The 19,011-nt window shown below is 35.1% G+C and overlaps 1 protein-coding gene across 4 annotated transcripts in view; it reads left to right on the top strand.

Moving 5' to 3' along the window:
• Nucleotides 1-19,011, top strand: part of CTNNA2 (catenin alpha 2) — a 1,167,663-nt gene that overhangs the window by 1,124,400 nt on the left and 24,252 nt on the right. Inside the window, exon 18 of one of the 4 annotated variants that reach the window (XM_015112724.3) lies at nt 8,359-8,502. Coding sequence (XP_014968210.1) covers nt 8,359-8,502 — 144 coding nt within the window. 4 annotated transcript variants of the gene reach the window in all.

Here is a 19,011-nt window from a genome sequence, read left to right as displayed (position 1 = left end):
TTCGGACATATTATTTCCATTTTGCCAAGAAAAGTGATTTTGATGTCAAAACAGTCACATTTTTAGTCTTATGCTGGCATGATGAACATATGTTAAGCAAAATGCACAATTATGTCTTATGTCAGCGTGTTTTTGTTTTATGTGATTCTATGTATACAAACTGAGAAAGGCCTCTTGTGTCTGCTTTTCGCTTGAGAGGTGGGGACAGATAATTCAACAGGTCTTGGAGGAGAATGGATACTAAAGCTCTCCAGGCATTATGATGGCGAACTACAGAAATAAAGCAGTGCAGGATGTGTGCCTATGTATGCTCATCCACTCAACTGCTATCTAAGAAATACCATTGGTTTTCTACCTGGCAATTAGGTTTTTTTTGTCATTGGCTTAAACCTGTCTCAGTAACCAAAAGGTGACATTCTTCTTAAAGTAGAAAATGCATGTGTGAGCCAATTCAGCTTAACCTGGTTACTAAGGGAGTAATGGAAAAGAAAAAATATGATAGAATTGTTAAAGCGAAAGTAAAGGTAACTGAGCTCCAGAAGATTAAACAGTCTATAAACTGGCTTTATTTATGTGCTTAGTTTAATGTTTGCTTAAATTCTTAAGCCAGTTTACAGGCTTTTTGAAAAAAAGCATAGTGAAAGCAAAAGAAAGACAAAGAGGGGAGGCAAGAAGAGAAGAGGCATAAAGGAAGAAGGCTGAAGAAAAGAAAAAAGAGAAAGTTAAGGATAACATATCATAAATTAGTTTAGTGCAAATAATGTCCATTAAATGTGACAGCATTATCTTATGGAAGAAAAGTTAAGCTATGTATTTTTTAGTATTTAAATACTATTTTGAATTCAAATGTGTTCCTGTATCATAATATGGGTATTACCTATATATTTAATTATCATGTTTTTGACTAATTTTTGTTTGCTAGGTTTCACAGGGTTTAATCAGCGCCTTTAAAGTTAAAAATGGAGATGTATACATGGACCTGAAAAAATAAAAATCATTCTATCACCTTTAATATTTTGTAGCTACCAAAAGATTTATACATTGCATATGATGCTGAACAAAATTAGAATTAGTAATGTAGGATTTTAAAATTATGTATACTGAATATCAAACATTCTAATAAACCTGATAAAGCCTACCTAAACTGTTTTTTAAAGTTAAAGGATAACAGGAGCCTCATTAAAACAATGAAGTCAGAACATAACAGCAATAACCCTACTTTGATCAGGAATTCGATGTTCAGGAGAGACGAGGATGTAATTTATGGCCAAATGTACACAAAAATGATACCAATTTTAATAGATTTTATTACATATAAATGTCTTTATATTAACAAAATATTTGAATCAAGTTTGGAGGTGAGGAATGCTAGTTGCTTAAGTCCTTGGGCTGAATGAATGAATTACCTATTCCTGAGAGACTGAGAAGCTTGCCCTAATATATACTTTTGTTCTTTGCCATTTAAAGATCTCTTTTCCAATTCCGAATGCCTCTCAATTGGGTTTAGGGGAGAGGTTTGGCAAGGTGAACAAGTTATTCTTATGACACTGGTAGGATTTGAATTGGTAGAGAACATTGGAGACTGAGGGTTCAATTACAGTAATTCTTGTTGCTCATGTTTCATATTATTTTAAAAAATTGGACTCTAATTATAATCAACATGAATATTCATGGTATAGATAATACATTCCTAAAAATGTTGGAAACTGATAATATTAAAATCAATTCTACCTGACACTGGCATATCTTCAAAGATGCATATGTGCATACAAACACGGAACACAACTGATTTGACATTTACTTACACTCTCAACACACCTTAGTGAAGTAGTCAGGAAGTGAACAAGATTGGTAACTCTACACTATCTGATCCAGTACAAATTAGGGAAAAGAAAATGTGGGATATATTTTGTACAATATATATATGGTTTGTTGAGATGATAATTACATTTTATTTGAAGAGCTGTATATTCCTTTTTATTTTTAAAAAGTGCCAGTATTTTGTAATGAGCTAAAACAGCCATTGAAACAAGAATTGCATCTAATTGTGTAGACCTGTACATTAAGCAACCTTTTTTCCTTAATTTTTATATCTTCTATTTTGTCTATAGTCAATTCTTCATGATCTCCACGGATCAAAGTGTAACAGTAATGGAAAAAATCTAAAGCGCTAGCTATTTCATTTTGGGTTTGGAATGCATGTTAGTATTTTTGAACAAAAGGGTATGTGTTCTAGGAATTCATAGCAGTTCAAAATAATTTTATCCAGACATTCCATGCTTCAAGGACCTTCCCTTACATAGGAAAAGTTGCAGTGTCCAAAGCTAGAGAGAGTAAGATAAAAACAAACCTCAGATTGTAAATCTGGATGTTAGGCATAGTAGAGAAATTGTGACTAAGAGAATGAAATGAGTAGTTACCATTTACAGAATGGCAGTAGTTATTTGAATACACTTTGCTAGTAAAATGAGTTGTTGCATAATTCCATATTTTCCCCAAAACCCGTTCCCCAATATGTTGATAGTGAAACTAGTACCATTTAAATTCTGATTCCTGCATTATGCCTTCCTTAGTTACATTCATACCATTATGAATGGTCATTGATTTCTGCACAACCCAAATTATAGACACCCTCAGAGGGAAATAACTTGTATATGGTTTTTCACTGAACATTCATTTCCCCAGAGTTTTAAAAGTGACAGTTTACCAATTCAAGACTGTTATTTTTGGAAAAAATGGGAAATTAATAGGAATTTTAATAAGAAAAGTAAACGTTTCTTTGGGTGCTGGGCATCATGGAAAGCTTTGTGTCTTTTGCACTGCACCTGTATATGTTCTCTGAATTCAAACAGTCCTGTACAAAGGAGTCTGGTATACTGCTCCACTCTAGGAAGTGGCTCTTCAGTTACATTTTCTGTGATGGTCACCCTAAACTTACCAATATTATCACTTATGGCCATTTAAAAAAATCAGTTATTCATTGATGTAGTTAAAGCAGTTGGTTATCTAATGGAATTGTTTAATGAATAGAGAAATATTATGTTCCAATGTTTGCATTTTAAAATAAGAAAACGTACCGTGTTGTGGCAAAGCTAGGATGCAAATCAAGCAAATAACTCTTTGTACCTTAACTGGAGATGTGGACTGACTTTACTTCGATCTACTCTATGGATTGATTTGATTGTGACACCTAAACTTGTGGGCTGAGGAGAAATTTCTGTTTTAGTTTGAGGGCATTACTGCTTGTAAGAGTAGGAGTTAGTAGCTTTAAGAAGAGTGTGCCCTGAGATATCAGCGCCATTACTTGTCATTCAATCAGTAAAATTTCATTCCTTTGGGTCTTAGAATTTTTAAGTTTTGAGATGCTCTAATTAAAAGAAGAAAAGTAAATAATTGACAACTTAATTTATTATCAATTAACGCCTTAGATTACAGGTAATATTCAGAGAATGATTTAGTAGCCAATTAGCAGTAATACTTTGTGAAAACTTGGAAATTGGACACAAGGGAGGTACCTGGATGAGGGGAGGTGATTGCATATACAGTTGGCCTTCTGTATCTGTGAGTTCTATATCTGAGAATGCAACCAACCTGAGATTGAAAATATATGGAAAAAAACAAAAGTAACAATACAGCAATAAAAATAGTACAGATAAAACACAATATAGTATTTATGTAATATTTATGTAACATCTGCATTATAATAGGTATAAGTAATCTAGAGAGGATTTAAAGTATACAGGAGGATGTGTGTAGGTTACATGTAAATACTATGACATTTTATATCAGAGACTTGAGCATCCTTGAATTCTGGTATCTGCTAGGGTCCTAGAACCAATCCCCCATGGATACCAAGGGATGACTGTGTCTTGGGATATCTGTAAAACCCAGACACACCTATTTAAGAAGTACTATTTTATAAAGCTTCCCCATAAGACATATCCTAATTTTGATTACTTGTTCATATATGAGAATGGTCTGATTTTTAAAAAAATAATTTTAAACTACTACTTCAAATGATATTTCAAATAATTATTGTTTTGAGAAGTATCTTAAAAGCCACCCTCTCCCCAGTTTTGAACCAGTTTTGGATCTGTAAGAGCAAATCCAGACCTACCTGTTTCCTGACATTGAACCAAATAATTATGGGAAGACAAAGTGTTGAGTGAAGACCTTTATTAAGAAATGGTGTCTGTAAATTCAAACCCTGTAAACACTTGAATTTTTCAGCTCTAGTCAAGAAACAGATTATTTAGAATTGGTTACTTAAATCCACTGTGATTTTTTTTCCTTGTTTCTCCTGGGGCTTACCCCAGGAATTCCTGGACTGAAGTCTGTTGAAGAAAAAAGTTGATATGTGAACAAGGTGATATAATATGAAGAGGTAAAAGAGAATGGATATTAAAATCATATGCTAAGATTATCTGGGGATTTTGTCATTGATTTTACACATCTTTCCATTACCTTAGCTGGTTAAAAATAAAGAAGATAGAATCCACAGCAAAACAGAGTCAGGATATTTTTATTCAGCACTAGTTTTGATAACATTTTGACAATAATGTTTTTCTCAAAATAGATCAATGTTTCCGTAAGTTGTTTCTAATTTCCAATGGCAAACAGAGATTCAAAGAGTTGCATTTAGTTCTTGTTCACATAAGAATATTTTCTGATTCACTTCAACATTTCTATTGCATCCCTACTATGTAAAAGGCATGGTGATACATTTTGGTTGAGTTGGGGAATTTAAAGTCTCTTTATCTCTAATACCAAATAATTTTCATGAAAAGGAAAAATTTTTCTGTCCATTGTGTTTTTATTAGACTGTGTAGTCTATGTTTATTTTTTCCATTTATTTTCTAAGCTTACTGAAATAGGGTTTTCAGCTAGAATAGCAGAGTATTGTTGATGGCTATCTCTGTGCATTCATTGTTTTCTTGGTTTACTATATTCTAGAAATAAAAGTGTGTTTAACTTACTGTCGTCTACATTCTGTCCCTGCAGATTATTTTGTCAAGTGCTTTTTCCAGCCTAATTTAAATCATTTATAAAATATGGCCTTGAGTGCAGCCCTTAGAAGAGAAATATGTGCCACTTTATGGCCCATGTATCTTACAAATAAGAAAGGTTTCGGATGGGCAATGTGGAGTTTCTTCGTTCAGATTTCTTTTACTGCATCAGAACACACTGTCTTACTCTATCTTAAATAGTAATTTTCCTTCTGGGCTATAAATGTATTTCAAATACTTCATCCTAATTCTATTTTCTTGAAGGCAAGCTTTCTTAATTTAGACTTTTAATCTTTTTATCATCAATACTGTATCTTGTTTTATTACTTTTCTCTGAATACCTTCATCTGTGCAGATGTCTTGCTAATAATGAAATTGACTGGAACTCTGGCTAGATGTCCTGTCAAATCAGAACCACCTGTCTCTTGACCTCTTTCATCCATTTTCTTTGGTAAATCTCTTTTGCAACTGAGAATATCCTGGAGAAGTTATGGTCAACATCATCTTTTAAGAACCATGTATGTTTGTCAGCCCAAATTTCTGTATGTGAGACACTACCATAAAACAAAATCAAAACATCTCTTTATCTGAGAACTTCCAATTCGAATCTGCTGCTATCCACATTTATTGGAGCCCTTCATACTGAGGTATTTCTCTTCAATTATAACATTTTGGTCAACTTAGATGAAAAAATGCCTGACCATATCTTCCATGACGAATGCATCTGCAGATTGTTCTTTTGGAATGCACATATTATTCCACCTGACTTTTCTCAATCTTCTGTGCTAAGAAGCTAAACAACTTTTTTTTTTTTTTTTTAACTTCAAACATAAATTTGAGACCAGCCCTACATCTGTCTGGTCAGAATGAAATTATAACCGTGACTATAATAATGGAGTCTTGACTACTGAAATCTTGCAAACACTTCATATCTTAACTTAAAGGGCTACTTAACCATTTCTGAAATATCATGGGAAGTATGCAGCTAATCTACAGTTGGAGTAGAACTTAGTTTTCATGAAAACTGTCAAGAGGCTAGATCCTAAGATTTGGAAATTATCTAATCCTGGCATTGCATTCTATATCAAAGACAGTTTTATTATTTTAACTAATATCATAAGTAAAGGCATTATTATAATATCACAATCAATCATACTAAATTCATGTAAGAGGTCAGCACAGTTGACCACTCTGCATCCTTTTGATGCAGCCTAGTTTTGCATTGGGTTCCTGAAGTCATGCTCCATTTCCGAAGAGACAATAGACAATTATAAGAAATGCCAATAGACAGTCTAAGTTCAGTTTGTTTTATTTCAATATTTTAAAAGTGTTTGACTCCATTTTTAATATCTTAATGCTGAGAGAATTGTACCATCTGTGTTGGGTAGTAAAAACTTAAGGTGTTTATTGGAAGAATGGACAATTGCATCATTAATCTTAATGACCTTTAAACTTTTTGAGATGATCCAAATAAGTTTCTAATATGTAATAATTTTTCAAACTGAGAAATTGTGGTAAATGACTAATTTATTTCCTACAATGGGAAAATCAGAAGATCCCTAACTTGTAAACCAAATGAGATTGTTATAAAAAAATCAAAGATAAGCCAACTAGTCAATGATCCAATATGTAAAAGTGGAGAGAAAAAACATCATAGGGCCATTAATTGCAAAATCTCCCACAAAAATATATAGAATTTGAATTTAGACTTAGAATTGCTGAAAATAAAAACAATAAATAATACAGCAAGGAAAATATATGCAGAGTATCATTGCCTCCTCTGTTAAATACAGAAAAAGTCAAATATAAGCAAAACGCCCATCTTTTTATATGCAAGACTTTTTTTTCTATTGACTTTAATTCTTTAAAGACATTCTTTAAATGTCTCTAACATTTATTTTGAAGTGAAAAGTGGACGTGATGTTGCCAAATCCATAATCAGCTTGAATTTAGTAGCTTCTGTGTTTCAAACTGCTCTCTAAATCTGCCAATTTTGCTTAATTTTAAATTGCAATTATTGTAATACACTAATGTATTTAGTACGCTAAGAATGACTGGCTTAGAAATAGAATTATATTGACTTAAAACAGAAAAATCCCAAATTAAGATTTTTGTTTTTCTGTATATAGAAACAGGCTTTGGTTTTTACCCATTTATGATGCCATAATTTGCAAGCTATTGTTTTGAATGTCTAGGTTTCCTCAGTTTTTTTCTTTGGAAAGAGATGGTTTAACTTTTCATGTATTCCGCTAGGCAGATGAAGGCCTGACTTTTTTGTGGATGATTTCAGGATGTGCCTGCTCTTCAATAGTGTCTGTTGCTTTTGTTTTGCCATAATCAATAACTTTGAGTATTCCGTTTTTAAACTCCTAAATTTTCATTTGAAAAAAAATAGTGCTCTACATACTATTCTCATGCCTTTTCTTGTTTTCTATGAAAACTGGACTGGGTAAATAAAGCTATGATTCTAGCAGAAATCATTGAATACAAAAACATTTTGGTCAGTTGGCATCACTGGGTCATGTAACTTGACCTCTGAGAGTGACAGTGCATGTTTTTATGATTGCAGAAAACTTGCCATTTGATTTTTTTGTACAGTTCTGAAGACGAACTATACTCCTTCTAGTTATATATTTGATACACACAGAAAAACTTCTGTTTTTATAATATTCTATATTGAAAGAATCTTATGAAAGGATTCTAAAAGTAGAAAAGGGCATTGGTTGTTGGCTTATCCTTTAAATTATGTCCCTCACACAATCCATCCTTGGGTTAAAAGGAAGAGTCAAAAGAGTTGCAATTGTAGCAACAATGAATGCATTAGTCCTTCAGTGATCCCAATGAAAGAGGTAAGTATCCCTTTAGTAGAGGACCATGTGCAGAGGTTGGATGTGCAGAGGCCAAAGGCTTAAGGAAGGTCACACAGCAGGGCAATGGAACTTCCAAGAAAGACATCAGGGATCCCCACATACCATTCCAGGCTTTAAGAGCTACAGCCCTTGCCTTCTCTCTTGGTGATCTTCAACACTTTAAATAGGGGATTCACCCCCTTTGAGCCCCACTACAGTGGTCCCTTACAATGCCTGACAAGGCAGGGTGCATCTTCATTCTCCTCCCACATGGTTCCTTTATCTGTTCAATAGCCAATGAGAAATCCAAATGGCCAGCCTGCTTAATGTCAAGAAAGCCCATGTGTATATCTCTTTCAGCACGTAATTCCTTCATATACCTCTTTTTTACCAATTACCCACTCCCTCTTCCACTTCCCTAATCCCTTCCCAAGTAGGGTACTTTTTTTTTTTTCTTTTGCTCTCTCTCTCACTCTCTCTTTTCTGTATCTCTCGGAAATCAGACAGGAGTTCAGAGCACTTTCACTACCTTTTATGAGGTAGATTGTGATGTCATAGATGGGGGCAGGGCTAGTCAACTTTCTACCCACCTCCCAACCTGTGCTGAGGGAGCTCCGATCGGGAGTGGAAGCAGTGATTCCTCCATGGTGAGTAACTTGACTTTCTAATCTAATGTCTTTCATTGTAATCATGAATTCTGAAGGCAGGGGGTATTGGATTTTAGGGAAATGAAAATGTGTCCACTTAAGGCCTCTTAATATTAACCAAATTTGGGCAAAGGACCTATTTATTCTTTATGTGGGTCAGAAATTCCACAGCACAGATATATTCTTCAATTGTCCAAATTTGAGAAGTGAAAATGGTATTTTTATTTCTTTATTTCTCAGTCTTTCTTCCCATTGGGAGTGAAAGTCATGGCATATGTGGAATGAATCCATTCTATAATCTCTTTGTGAGCTTCTCTAAGGAAGGCTAGTCAGAAGGATGTATTCTTTGTTTGGAAGATTTCAGGGTCATGAAATATCCTTTACTGATGTTTGCCGTGAGAATCAGTGGGCCCTTCTAAAATCATGGAGGTTAAAATGTACACGAGGATGATACATGAGGATTATCAACAAATACTTTGGGTGTTAACAAATAAAAGCCTTCTAATGAAGTGACTAAAATGCTGATTTTTTGAAAAAAGTTACAACTCCTGCAAGTTTAAGAGGTCACAGCCATTTCAAGGTGTCACAGCCAGATTTACTACCCATTTTTGTTGTTGCATGTCATAACACTGATGCTGTTTCATAGGGTTTCTTGGTAGTTAAGAGGTATGAAAAGCTGTTGTTGTTTCATTTGAGTTTCTATTATATTACTGATTAGTTCTTTTATATGCCTTAGTATTTAGAAAGAAAAGATCAACTGGAGTGGACACTTTTCTCCACTTCTTTCCTTGTTCTGTCCTGGGTACCTATTAAAACTGTCAAGATGCAAGCTTTTGTATAAAAGGGTAAAGGGAGTTCATGGAGGTGGTTGACTCTTTAAGGGATATCAAGGCACTGGGGTGGGTATTCTTGCAAGAGTTTGACCATCAGAATGTGAAACCCTGTTTTTTTCATAGGATGGGATGAAAGCATCCTGGTGTGGATTACGAGTATTATAAAATATGTAAAGAGGGTATCATACTTTTTTTTTTCCAAAATATACATCCCTGGTTAGCTAGCCATGATGAATATTTGTGTTGGAGAATTGGTTTCAGTTTAAAATGAAGAGTCCTTTCTGTCTCATCAATAGCTTCTTTGTTATGCATAAATCCCTGTCCCCCAAAGTTATACACTTTTATATTTAAAAGCACTATAGCTGATACGGCCCTCTTTAGTACCCTGGGGTTGGGGAATGGGTTTTGAAGTTATTTGATACCTAAGTTTTCTAACCTAAATAAGTGACTATAATGGTAAAGATTTCAGGCCTGATAAAGAAAGGTAGGGCCATAACTGGCCAATAGGAAGATTTTGATGACAGTCACCTGTAGGCAATCTAGTATTGCAATGTGGGCAATAATGCCAATGTCTTATATGTTGGCTTATCCCTCTCAAGTCTCTGACCTACCTTCCATTAAAAGCACTAGACCCCTGAAACCCAGGTAGAAGCAAACCTTCAGTGCCAGAAAAATCTGATGTCTAATCATAGTTCAAGTTTTTAATGTCTTTTATCAACCCCTCATACAGCTGCCAGGTAAGAAATGCTCATATTTTCAAACCCTTGGGACACAATCATCTTTAAACTTCGTGAGTTAAGAACGGTTGTGTTGTGCACTTGTGCAAATTCAGAGAGTCTATCATGGAATGCGTTGTGCATGCACTTATTTATCTTCATGTGCATGTTTCATTTATAGTGATGTTCAGTGTTTTTTTAAATTCATTTTGTATGTATTAAAAGTTTAATTTTAACATACATACATATATTGTGCTCTAAAGGAGACAGTGAAATGGAATGGAAGTTGCATTAATTTGGGGTCTGAACACTTAGTATGCTAGTTCTATCACTGTGCTTGATTTGTTAGGTAACTAAGTAAATTACTCAGATCTGTAGGGCCTCAGTTTTCCTCATCTGTAAAATGATGGTAGATGATCAAAAAGAGATATTCTAATGCATCCCTGCTCTACAATTCTATGGTTTTATGGTATATTATTGAAGAAATGGTTTATGGGAAAATCATTGAATAGTTGATGAAATATAGTTTTTATTTTGTGCATAAAATTATTAAATCCAGAAAAAAACATTCAATTGAAACAAGGTTTTAAAATGTGCTGCCTATCTGATATAATGCTATTTGGTTAATAATATATGTGACTGAGCCATTTCTTTTAAATAGACAAAATCATTGGATTAATCTGCTAAATCTAAACCACATAGAAAGTTATATATAAATTGACATATGAAGAGAGGCAGAATCCATGATAGGCAGCTACATAGTGATTTTGGAAGACCGAAATGTTTTAACTCCATACTTTTGTGTTATTAATGGGGATGTAAAAAACATTTACTGGGTAATAGATGTAGCTGATCTTACGGGGGCTTCAAAGTTTTAAATTACCGATGTAATATTGCAGGAAATCTCATGTGGTCTTGGAAGGGTGGGTGAATAGGGAATTGGTGAGTATGGAATTATGTACTACGGGGGATAAAAAAAAGTGTAAAGCCTTGCTCTTGAATTTGAGGAATGTGCAACCTCTTTGGGGAGTCTATGCATGTGCCAAGTGCCAACTTAGAAGTGAATACAGTAAGTGCCAAAATAAATATCCCTGCGGCCTGGGTGGGCTGGATTGCACTGGGGAGTCTTATAACAACAAGCTGATACTTTTAGCCAGCTGAGAACAGAATGGTTTCGATTTTTGTGTTATTGTATATAAAAAGGACAGGGAATTGTTCCAGGTCTTCAAGACCACAGAATTGTAAATGGAGCTGAAGATATCTTGTGTTCAGACATAACATGTGTCAAAATGTATTGCTTATAGTTCAACCTCATACTTTTTCTGAACCCTTTTCCCCTAAATCATATGCTGACTGTACTAGATGAGATACACGTCTTTGGAAGAATTGAGGAGGCAGCAAGTGAGTGAATTGAGTAATTATAAAGATATAATCAGGCAAGTATTTGGTCAGTTACACAAAACTCCACATGATCACTCACAGTCACAACTATGGAAGAGAAACACATAAAAGGCAGAGGAAGGAAAGAGGAAGACTCTAGCTTGGAGATATTCAGGTATTGTGATAAAAGCAGAAAGGGATCATTATTTGGAGGTATCATTAACAGATTTAGAAATGTCAGATGGTGATGGAAATGTCCACATCAGCTAATGAGAATCCATGTAACCAAGATGATTTTATGAAGCAGTTTCCTTGGGCACTAAGCAAGAATAACATCAGTTTCTCTACCCTTTAACAGCCAATATTGACAAGGTTTTAACACTAAGTAAAACTGAACATGATTATGCAAGTCTCCTTCCCATATACTCTTGGAAATAGGTTATTGATTTGGGCATGATCTATTTACATTGACGAAGAACACTTACATTTGAAAGCCTCTCTGTTGCTGTAAATTCGCAGAAGATTTGCAGTGGATATTTTGCCTCACGTAGGGAAAACTGTTTTTGTATTTCTTGCCATTCAAGTCTCTTCGAAATTATTACCTTAGCCATTCTAAAAGACTGGAATTCCACAATTAGAACTGCTGTCACCTAGCCCCTTTACCAGATTCTAAGAACTTAGTAAGTAAACAAGGACTCAGTTTAGATCATCCAGTGACATGGCTTCTAATTTCCTATTGTGACATCAGAATTAGCTTCTAGAATTTGTTTTCTCAGGAAATCACTTTCAAAGACTAAATTTTTCTGTTTGGGAATGGTGAAGTAGTATGATCAAAGGTAGTTTAACAAAGCAAGAAATACTTTCCTAGCACTAGTTTCTTTAAAAAAAAAAAAAAGTCAAGCAGAAGTTAGATTATGTTTGTTTCAAGAGAACAATGATGAAGATGATAACTATTCTTTCTTCCTCCTAAGTGTCACTGGAGGTCATTTTAGAAATAAAGTATCAGTCACAGCTACAATTCAACAAATTCATTGAGTATGTAATATGGGATATTCCCTATTCTATATATGATGGATTCATAGAATAAGCATGGAAAACAAGCACGTGCACTAGTAACTATGATTATAATAATCACTTTAAAGGAAATACATATTATGACCATTTTTGTAGAAAATGATAAAGGGGTGTGATTTTTTTTTTTTTGAGCCTTCACACATAACTGAATAGGAGTTTTCCAGGTGGAAGGAGAGGGAGGAATATCTCAGAAAAGAAATGAAATATCCATAGCATTGAGGTATATAAGTATTCCAGGATAACTGGACCTGAAAAGGTCCAAGAGGGCTGGAAAGATGGAGAAAAGTAAAAAATGTGAGGTTGGTGCTGGATATCAAAGAAATTCTTCTGACTCATGCTGATTTTAATAAGTAGTATTGAAAATGATCAGGATTATCTGCATGCCAGCTAAGCAGGGGGGTTGGGGGAGACTATTAAAATGCAGAATCCTGGGCCATGTTGCAAACTTCTTGAATCAGGAATGGTAGGGAGTAGGTTCTTGGAGTCTGTAATTAACTACCCCATCCCACTCCCCAACACACACCAGGTGATTCATTTTCACACCAAAGTTTTAGAATCCCTGCAAGGCAACAGAACTGACTCATTCTGTTTCTATGTTCTTAGAAGCAGTTTCAGAGTAAAATAATCGAAGTATCATATTATTAAAAGATTTTGGAAAAAAATAGGAGTTAAGGGTAATAAAAGAATATTCTCAAGAAAATTGGTTTAAATTGTGATTAAGCATGAGAACCAAAAGATGGTTATTGCATATAAATAATCAGTGATACTATTAAATCTCTAGATATCTAGATAGATCTAGATATCTCATAGATCTATATAGATCTAGATATATCTATATATCTATATATATCTATATCTATATATCTATATATCTATATCTAGATCTAGATAGATCTAGATATCTAGTTATTTTTAGCTCTTACAGATATCTCTTGCCAATGATCTGGGGCTCTGTCATTGCCCTTCTTACACCAACTAAAGCAAATACAAGCTTGGGTGGTTCTAAAAAGATGTTCCAGGCAAAATTATTTATCTCAAGACCTACTCTTTTACTTAAATAAATGCCAACCAGAGAACAGCAACAGTTATGTGGTTTTGATTGTTACAGATCTGAAGAATATAAGTTAAATAGTGTTAAAATTATAAGAACAATATTGCTGTTAGGTGTGAATTTGGAAACCAACTCTCTCTTTTATAATTGATGAAACTGGGCAACATTCTTAACCTCCCTGGGCTTTTGCTTTTTATTAGAATAGTGATAGCTACTCAGAGAGATAATTGCTAATGGTAAATATTCAAAATATCAACAGTTATATTAAGATAAACTGAAGGATTAGTATGCACCAGACATTGTATGAAGCATTTAAAATGCACTATGAAATAGTTTTTTCAATTATGCTCTGTTCAGAAACTTCTGAAATCCTCTGAAGGTCACAAAGTCAGTGTTTGGTACACAGTAGTGCTTCAGAAGACTTCTTTGATATTCTCCAACAGCATGGTGTATTTTTCTGTCATTTCTTGTATGACACTTTAATGTCATTATATTTCTCTCAACTAGTCTGTAAGCTAGATATAATAGGAATATGTTCGAATGTTCTTTATTCCTTGGTTCCCTGCATAATGAACACATAATCTATGCTTAATACATTAGCTTCTTTATCATCTCTTCTTCCATTGTAGTGAGGTATCACACCCAAAAAATCCCAATAATTGATTTTGAACTCTATCATTCCTTCATACTTCCATTCATTTATTTCTACGTGAAAGTGTCTGACTTCAAATGCTAGATTTCAAAGTACACTGTTTACCTAGGATTTGGGGCCAAAAATCAAGCAATTAAGTGCAATTATTTTTCTAGTTAACTTAATGCCTTTATAATTTACTCTGTCAAGTTTTCAGATGTATTATATAAACCCCTTTTAAGAAAAGATTATGCCATGGAAACCTACAGAATTTTTTCCCAAAAAGCTAAATGAATCAAATTAGTAATTTATTGTAAAAAGAAATTTAAAAGTAACATGGTTGGTTGCATTTGCCCCCTTATGCAAAGGTTATGACATATAAATTATTATATAATTATATTTAAATATGAAATATTTTAAATTAAGTCTACTAAATATTTAATGCCCACTATTGTATTAAAAATTTGTATATAGCCTTTTACATATTTTAATTTAGATTCAACTACAAATGATGAAACATGCAAATAGTTATTTCTCTCACATGGAATATATCTGTCTGTAGTTCAGGGAGAGTAAAGTGAACACAGGGTCATCAAGGACTTTGACACCTCCTAACTTTATGGCCCATCTGTTCTCAAGTTCATCTTTTGGTCTAAGATTACTGCTAGTGTTCCATCTTTCCAATTTTCATGTAGGAAGAAGAGGTGAGAAGATTAAACCAGGTACTTCCTAGCTATGTTAGTCACCCTCCTTCCTAGAAACATCCACCCCTCTGCCCTTCTTCCATATCCACTTTCATCACCATGCATGTGGTTTGCTGCAAGAGAGACTGGTAAACACAATGTTTTAGCTAGGTACATTGCTGCCCTGATTAAAATTGAGATGCCACTAAGTAAAGAGAAGGGCAAATGAATATTAGATTAGCAACCAAGACAGGATGCTAAGAATAAGGATTAAATTACCCTTATGAGATTCGATTTGAAGTAAGCAAGAATTTGGGGAATGGAAATCAAAACCTATTCTTTTTATTATTATTATTATTATGCTTTAAGTTCTGGAGTACATGTGCGGAACATGCAGGTTTGTTACATAGGTATACATATGCCGTGGTGGTTTGCTGCACCCATCAACCTGTCATCTACATTAGGTATTTCTCCTAATGCTACCCCTCCCCCAGCACCCCACCCCCCTGACAGGCCCCACTATGTGATGTTCCCTTCCCTGTGTCCATGTGTTCTCATTGTTCAACTCCCACTTATGAGTGAGAACATGTGGTGTTTGGTTTTCTGTTCTTGTGACAGTTTGTTGAGAATGATGGTTTCCAACTTCATCCATGTCCCTGTAAAGGACATGAACTCATCCTTTTTTAAGGCTGCATAGTATTACATGGTGTATATGTGCCACATTTTCTTTATCCATTCTATCATTGTTGGGCATTTGGGTTGGTTCCAAGTCTTTGCTATTGTGAACAGTGCCTCAATAAACATATGTGTGTGTGTATCTTTATAGTAGAATGATTTATAATCCTTTAGGTATTTACCCAGTAATGGGATTGCTGGGTCAAATGATATTTCTAGTTCTAGATCCTTGAGGAATCGCCACACTGTCTTCCACAATGGTTAAACTAATTTACACTCCCACCAACGGTGTAAAAGCAATCCTATTTCTCGACGTCCTCTCTAGCATCTGTTTTCTGACTTTTTAATGATTGCCATTCTAACTTGTGTGAGATGGTATCTCATTGTGGCTTTGATTTGCATTTCTCTAATGACCAGCGATGATGAGCATTATTTCATATGTTTGTTGGCTGCATAAATTCCTCTTTTAGAGAAGTGTCTTTTCATATCCTTTGCCCACTTTTTGATGGAGTTGATTTTCTTGAAAATGTAAGTTCTTTGTAGATTCTGAATATTAGCCCTTTGTCAGAGGGATAGATTGCAAAAATTTTCTCCATTCTGTAGGTTGCCTGTTTACTCTGATGATAGTTTCTTTTGCTGTGCAGAAGCTCATTAATTTAATTAGATCCCATTGATCTGTTTTGGCTTTTGTTGCCATTGCTTTTGGTGTTTTAGTCATGAAGTCTTTGCCCATGCCTATGTCCTGAATGGTATTGCCTAGGTTTCCTTCTAGGGTTTTTGTGGTTTTAAGGTCTTAATGTTTAAGTCTTTAATCGATCGTCTCAGCCCCAAATCTCCTTAAGCTGATAAGCAACTTCAGCAAAGTCTCAGGATACAAAATTAATGTACAAAAATCACAAGCATTCCTATATACCAATAACAGACAAACAAGAGTCAAATCATGAGTGAACTCCCATTCACAATTGCTACAAAGAGAATAAAATACCTAGGAATACAAATTACAAGGGATGTGAAGAACCTCTTCAAGGAGGACTACAAACCACTGCTCAACGAAATAAAAGAGGACACAAACAAATGGAAGAACATTCCATGCTTATGGATAGGAAGAATGAATATCGTGAAAATGGCAATACTACTCAAAGTAATTTATAGATTCAATGCTGTCTCCATCAAGCTACCATTGACTTTCTTCACATAATTGGAAAAAAAAAAAAAACACTTTAAATTTCATGTGGAACCAAAAAAGAGCCCACATAGCCAAGACAATCCTAAGCCAAAAGAACAAAGCTGGAGGCATCACGCTACCTTACTTCAAACTATACTACAAGGCTACAGTAACAAAAATAACATGGTACTGGTACCAAACCAGAGATATAAACCAATGGATCAGAACAGAGGCCTCAGAAATAACACCACACATCTACAACCATCTGATCTTTGACAAACCTGACAAAAACAAGAAATGGGGAAAGGATTCCCTAACCGTATGCAGAAAGCTGAAATTGGATCCCTTCCTTACACCTTATACAAAACCTATTCTTTGTAGTTTTTTGAAACTCAAAACTCATATTTAGTTGCTCTGCAAACAGTTTAAAAGGCTTTTTTCTATGTTTTTGAGGGAATTAAGATAGGTAACTCCTGCCTACAGCATACCAGCTTTTCTGGGAGGTTGAGGACTTTGTTTCCCAGTAGCCTTCTCTTGCTGAGTTATACTGGCAGATAGAAGCTGCCAATGAAGGCTTTGACTGGTGCAATGATCCCCATCTTATGAGGAATCTGAAAAGCATTGGGAAGAGTTAGGCTTGGGGTGCAGTTCTTACAAGTGTATGCCCTCCATTAAGTGGAACAAGAACTGAATGCTGACTTTCAATAGCTGGCTCTATGACCTGAGCAAGTTGCTTCACCTCTCTGAGCCCCATTTTCTCAGCAATAAAGGGAAAATGATATTAGTATCTACTTCATTGATTTATTATTAGGATTAATGGTATTGATGTGCATGATACATTTAGCACAGAGTCCAGAATGTAGGTGTACTAAATAAATGAGTAGGTATTTTTTGTTATCTTTTCTTCCCACAAAAGACAATATAGTCTTTTGGATAATGTTGGTGCCCTCCATTTCTTATATCGTGTCTACCCCAAGCAAGGTGCTTGACATAACAGCAGTGAGCAACCAGCCAAGGTATCTGCTCTCATCAAGACTGCATTCTTTTGTCACTCGGAGTCCTCAAGGAGTCACTGACAGAGAGGGGATAGTTGAAAATACAGAAAGGAATGACTTCAATAGAAGTGAAACAGTGATTGTCACATTTCACTCTGTAAATGAATCACATGGATAGCCAACCAAAATGGAGACTCCTGAAATCCACAGTTCTGAAACCAGGGATGAGGAATCTGTATTTTATTCCTAAATGTTCCTGATGCAGATGATTCATGGATCACACTTTTAAAAACAATGGTCTAGGAAGTGGAGGAAAGAGAAACCTATAGGCTATAGTGAGAATTTCTCCGGACAGTTTAATCCCTTTCCTAGTCCCTTTTCTAGGAAATCTGGGTTTGCTTCTTTAGGCTGATTCAGTCTAGCCTAGTTTGGATAATTCTTTACTATAGGAAGCTTGTTGTAGTTATCCACGGTAGGATGTTTAAGAACATCTTTGGCTTCTCCCAACTAGATGCCTGTAGCAACTTTTATTCTCCAGCAGTGATAATCACAAATGTCTCCAAACATTGCTGAATGTATACTGGAGTGGGTGGCAAAATTACCTGCAGATGAGAACCATAGGACTAGTTGAAATCTTGACCTTTCACTTAGGATATACATACTGCTTTAAATAGAGCCTTTCACGTCTTCCCTCTGGAAGGGTGGAAGATGGCAGATAAAGTAGTTCAAGATTTATCTGCCAACCTCATTTCCAGCTGGGTGTCAGTGGGTGGAGGTACACTTCTCTAAAAGAAAGACCCCTGAGAGCCTATCACAGTCATCCTCTAGACATAACCTTCCTACAAAGGTCTCCATTTGCATCTTTGCCTGGTTATCCCCAAATCTTCCTGCCTTAGAGCTTATGTATTTCTATTCCCGATGGTAATTAAGAGTTTCAGTGAAAATGTTTTCATACCACTTTTTTAGAAAACCTTTTCATATATCATTACATATTTACCTAGTCTCTCTGTACGTTTTAAAATTTTTGCTCATGCCTGTAAATCCCAGCACTTTGGGAGAGGCCAAGGCAGGCGGATCACAAGGTCAAAATATCGACACCACACTGGCCAACATGGTAAAACCCCGTCTTTACTAAAAATACAAAAATTAGCTGAGCATGTTGGCATGCACCTGTAATCCCAGCTACTCGGGAGACTGAGGCAGGAGAATCGCTTGAACCTGGGAGATGGAGGTTGCAGTGAGCTGAGATCGGGCCACTGCACTCCAGCCTAGTGACAGAGCAAGACTCCGTCTCAAAAATAAATGT

The sequence above is a fragment of the Macaca mulatta genome, chromosome 13 (assembly GCF_049350105.2).
Source record: "Macaca mulatta isolate MMU2019108-1 chromosome 13, T2T-MMU8v2.0, whole genome shotgun sequence".
NCBI classification, from domain to species: domain Eukaryota; kingdom Metazoa; phylum Chordata; class Mammalia; order Primates; family Cercopithecidae; genus Macaca; species Macaca mulatta.
The sequence above is the reverse complement of the archived record's forward strand: the minus strand, read 5'-3'. Positions and strand labels throughout refer to the sequence as shown.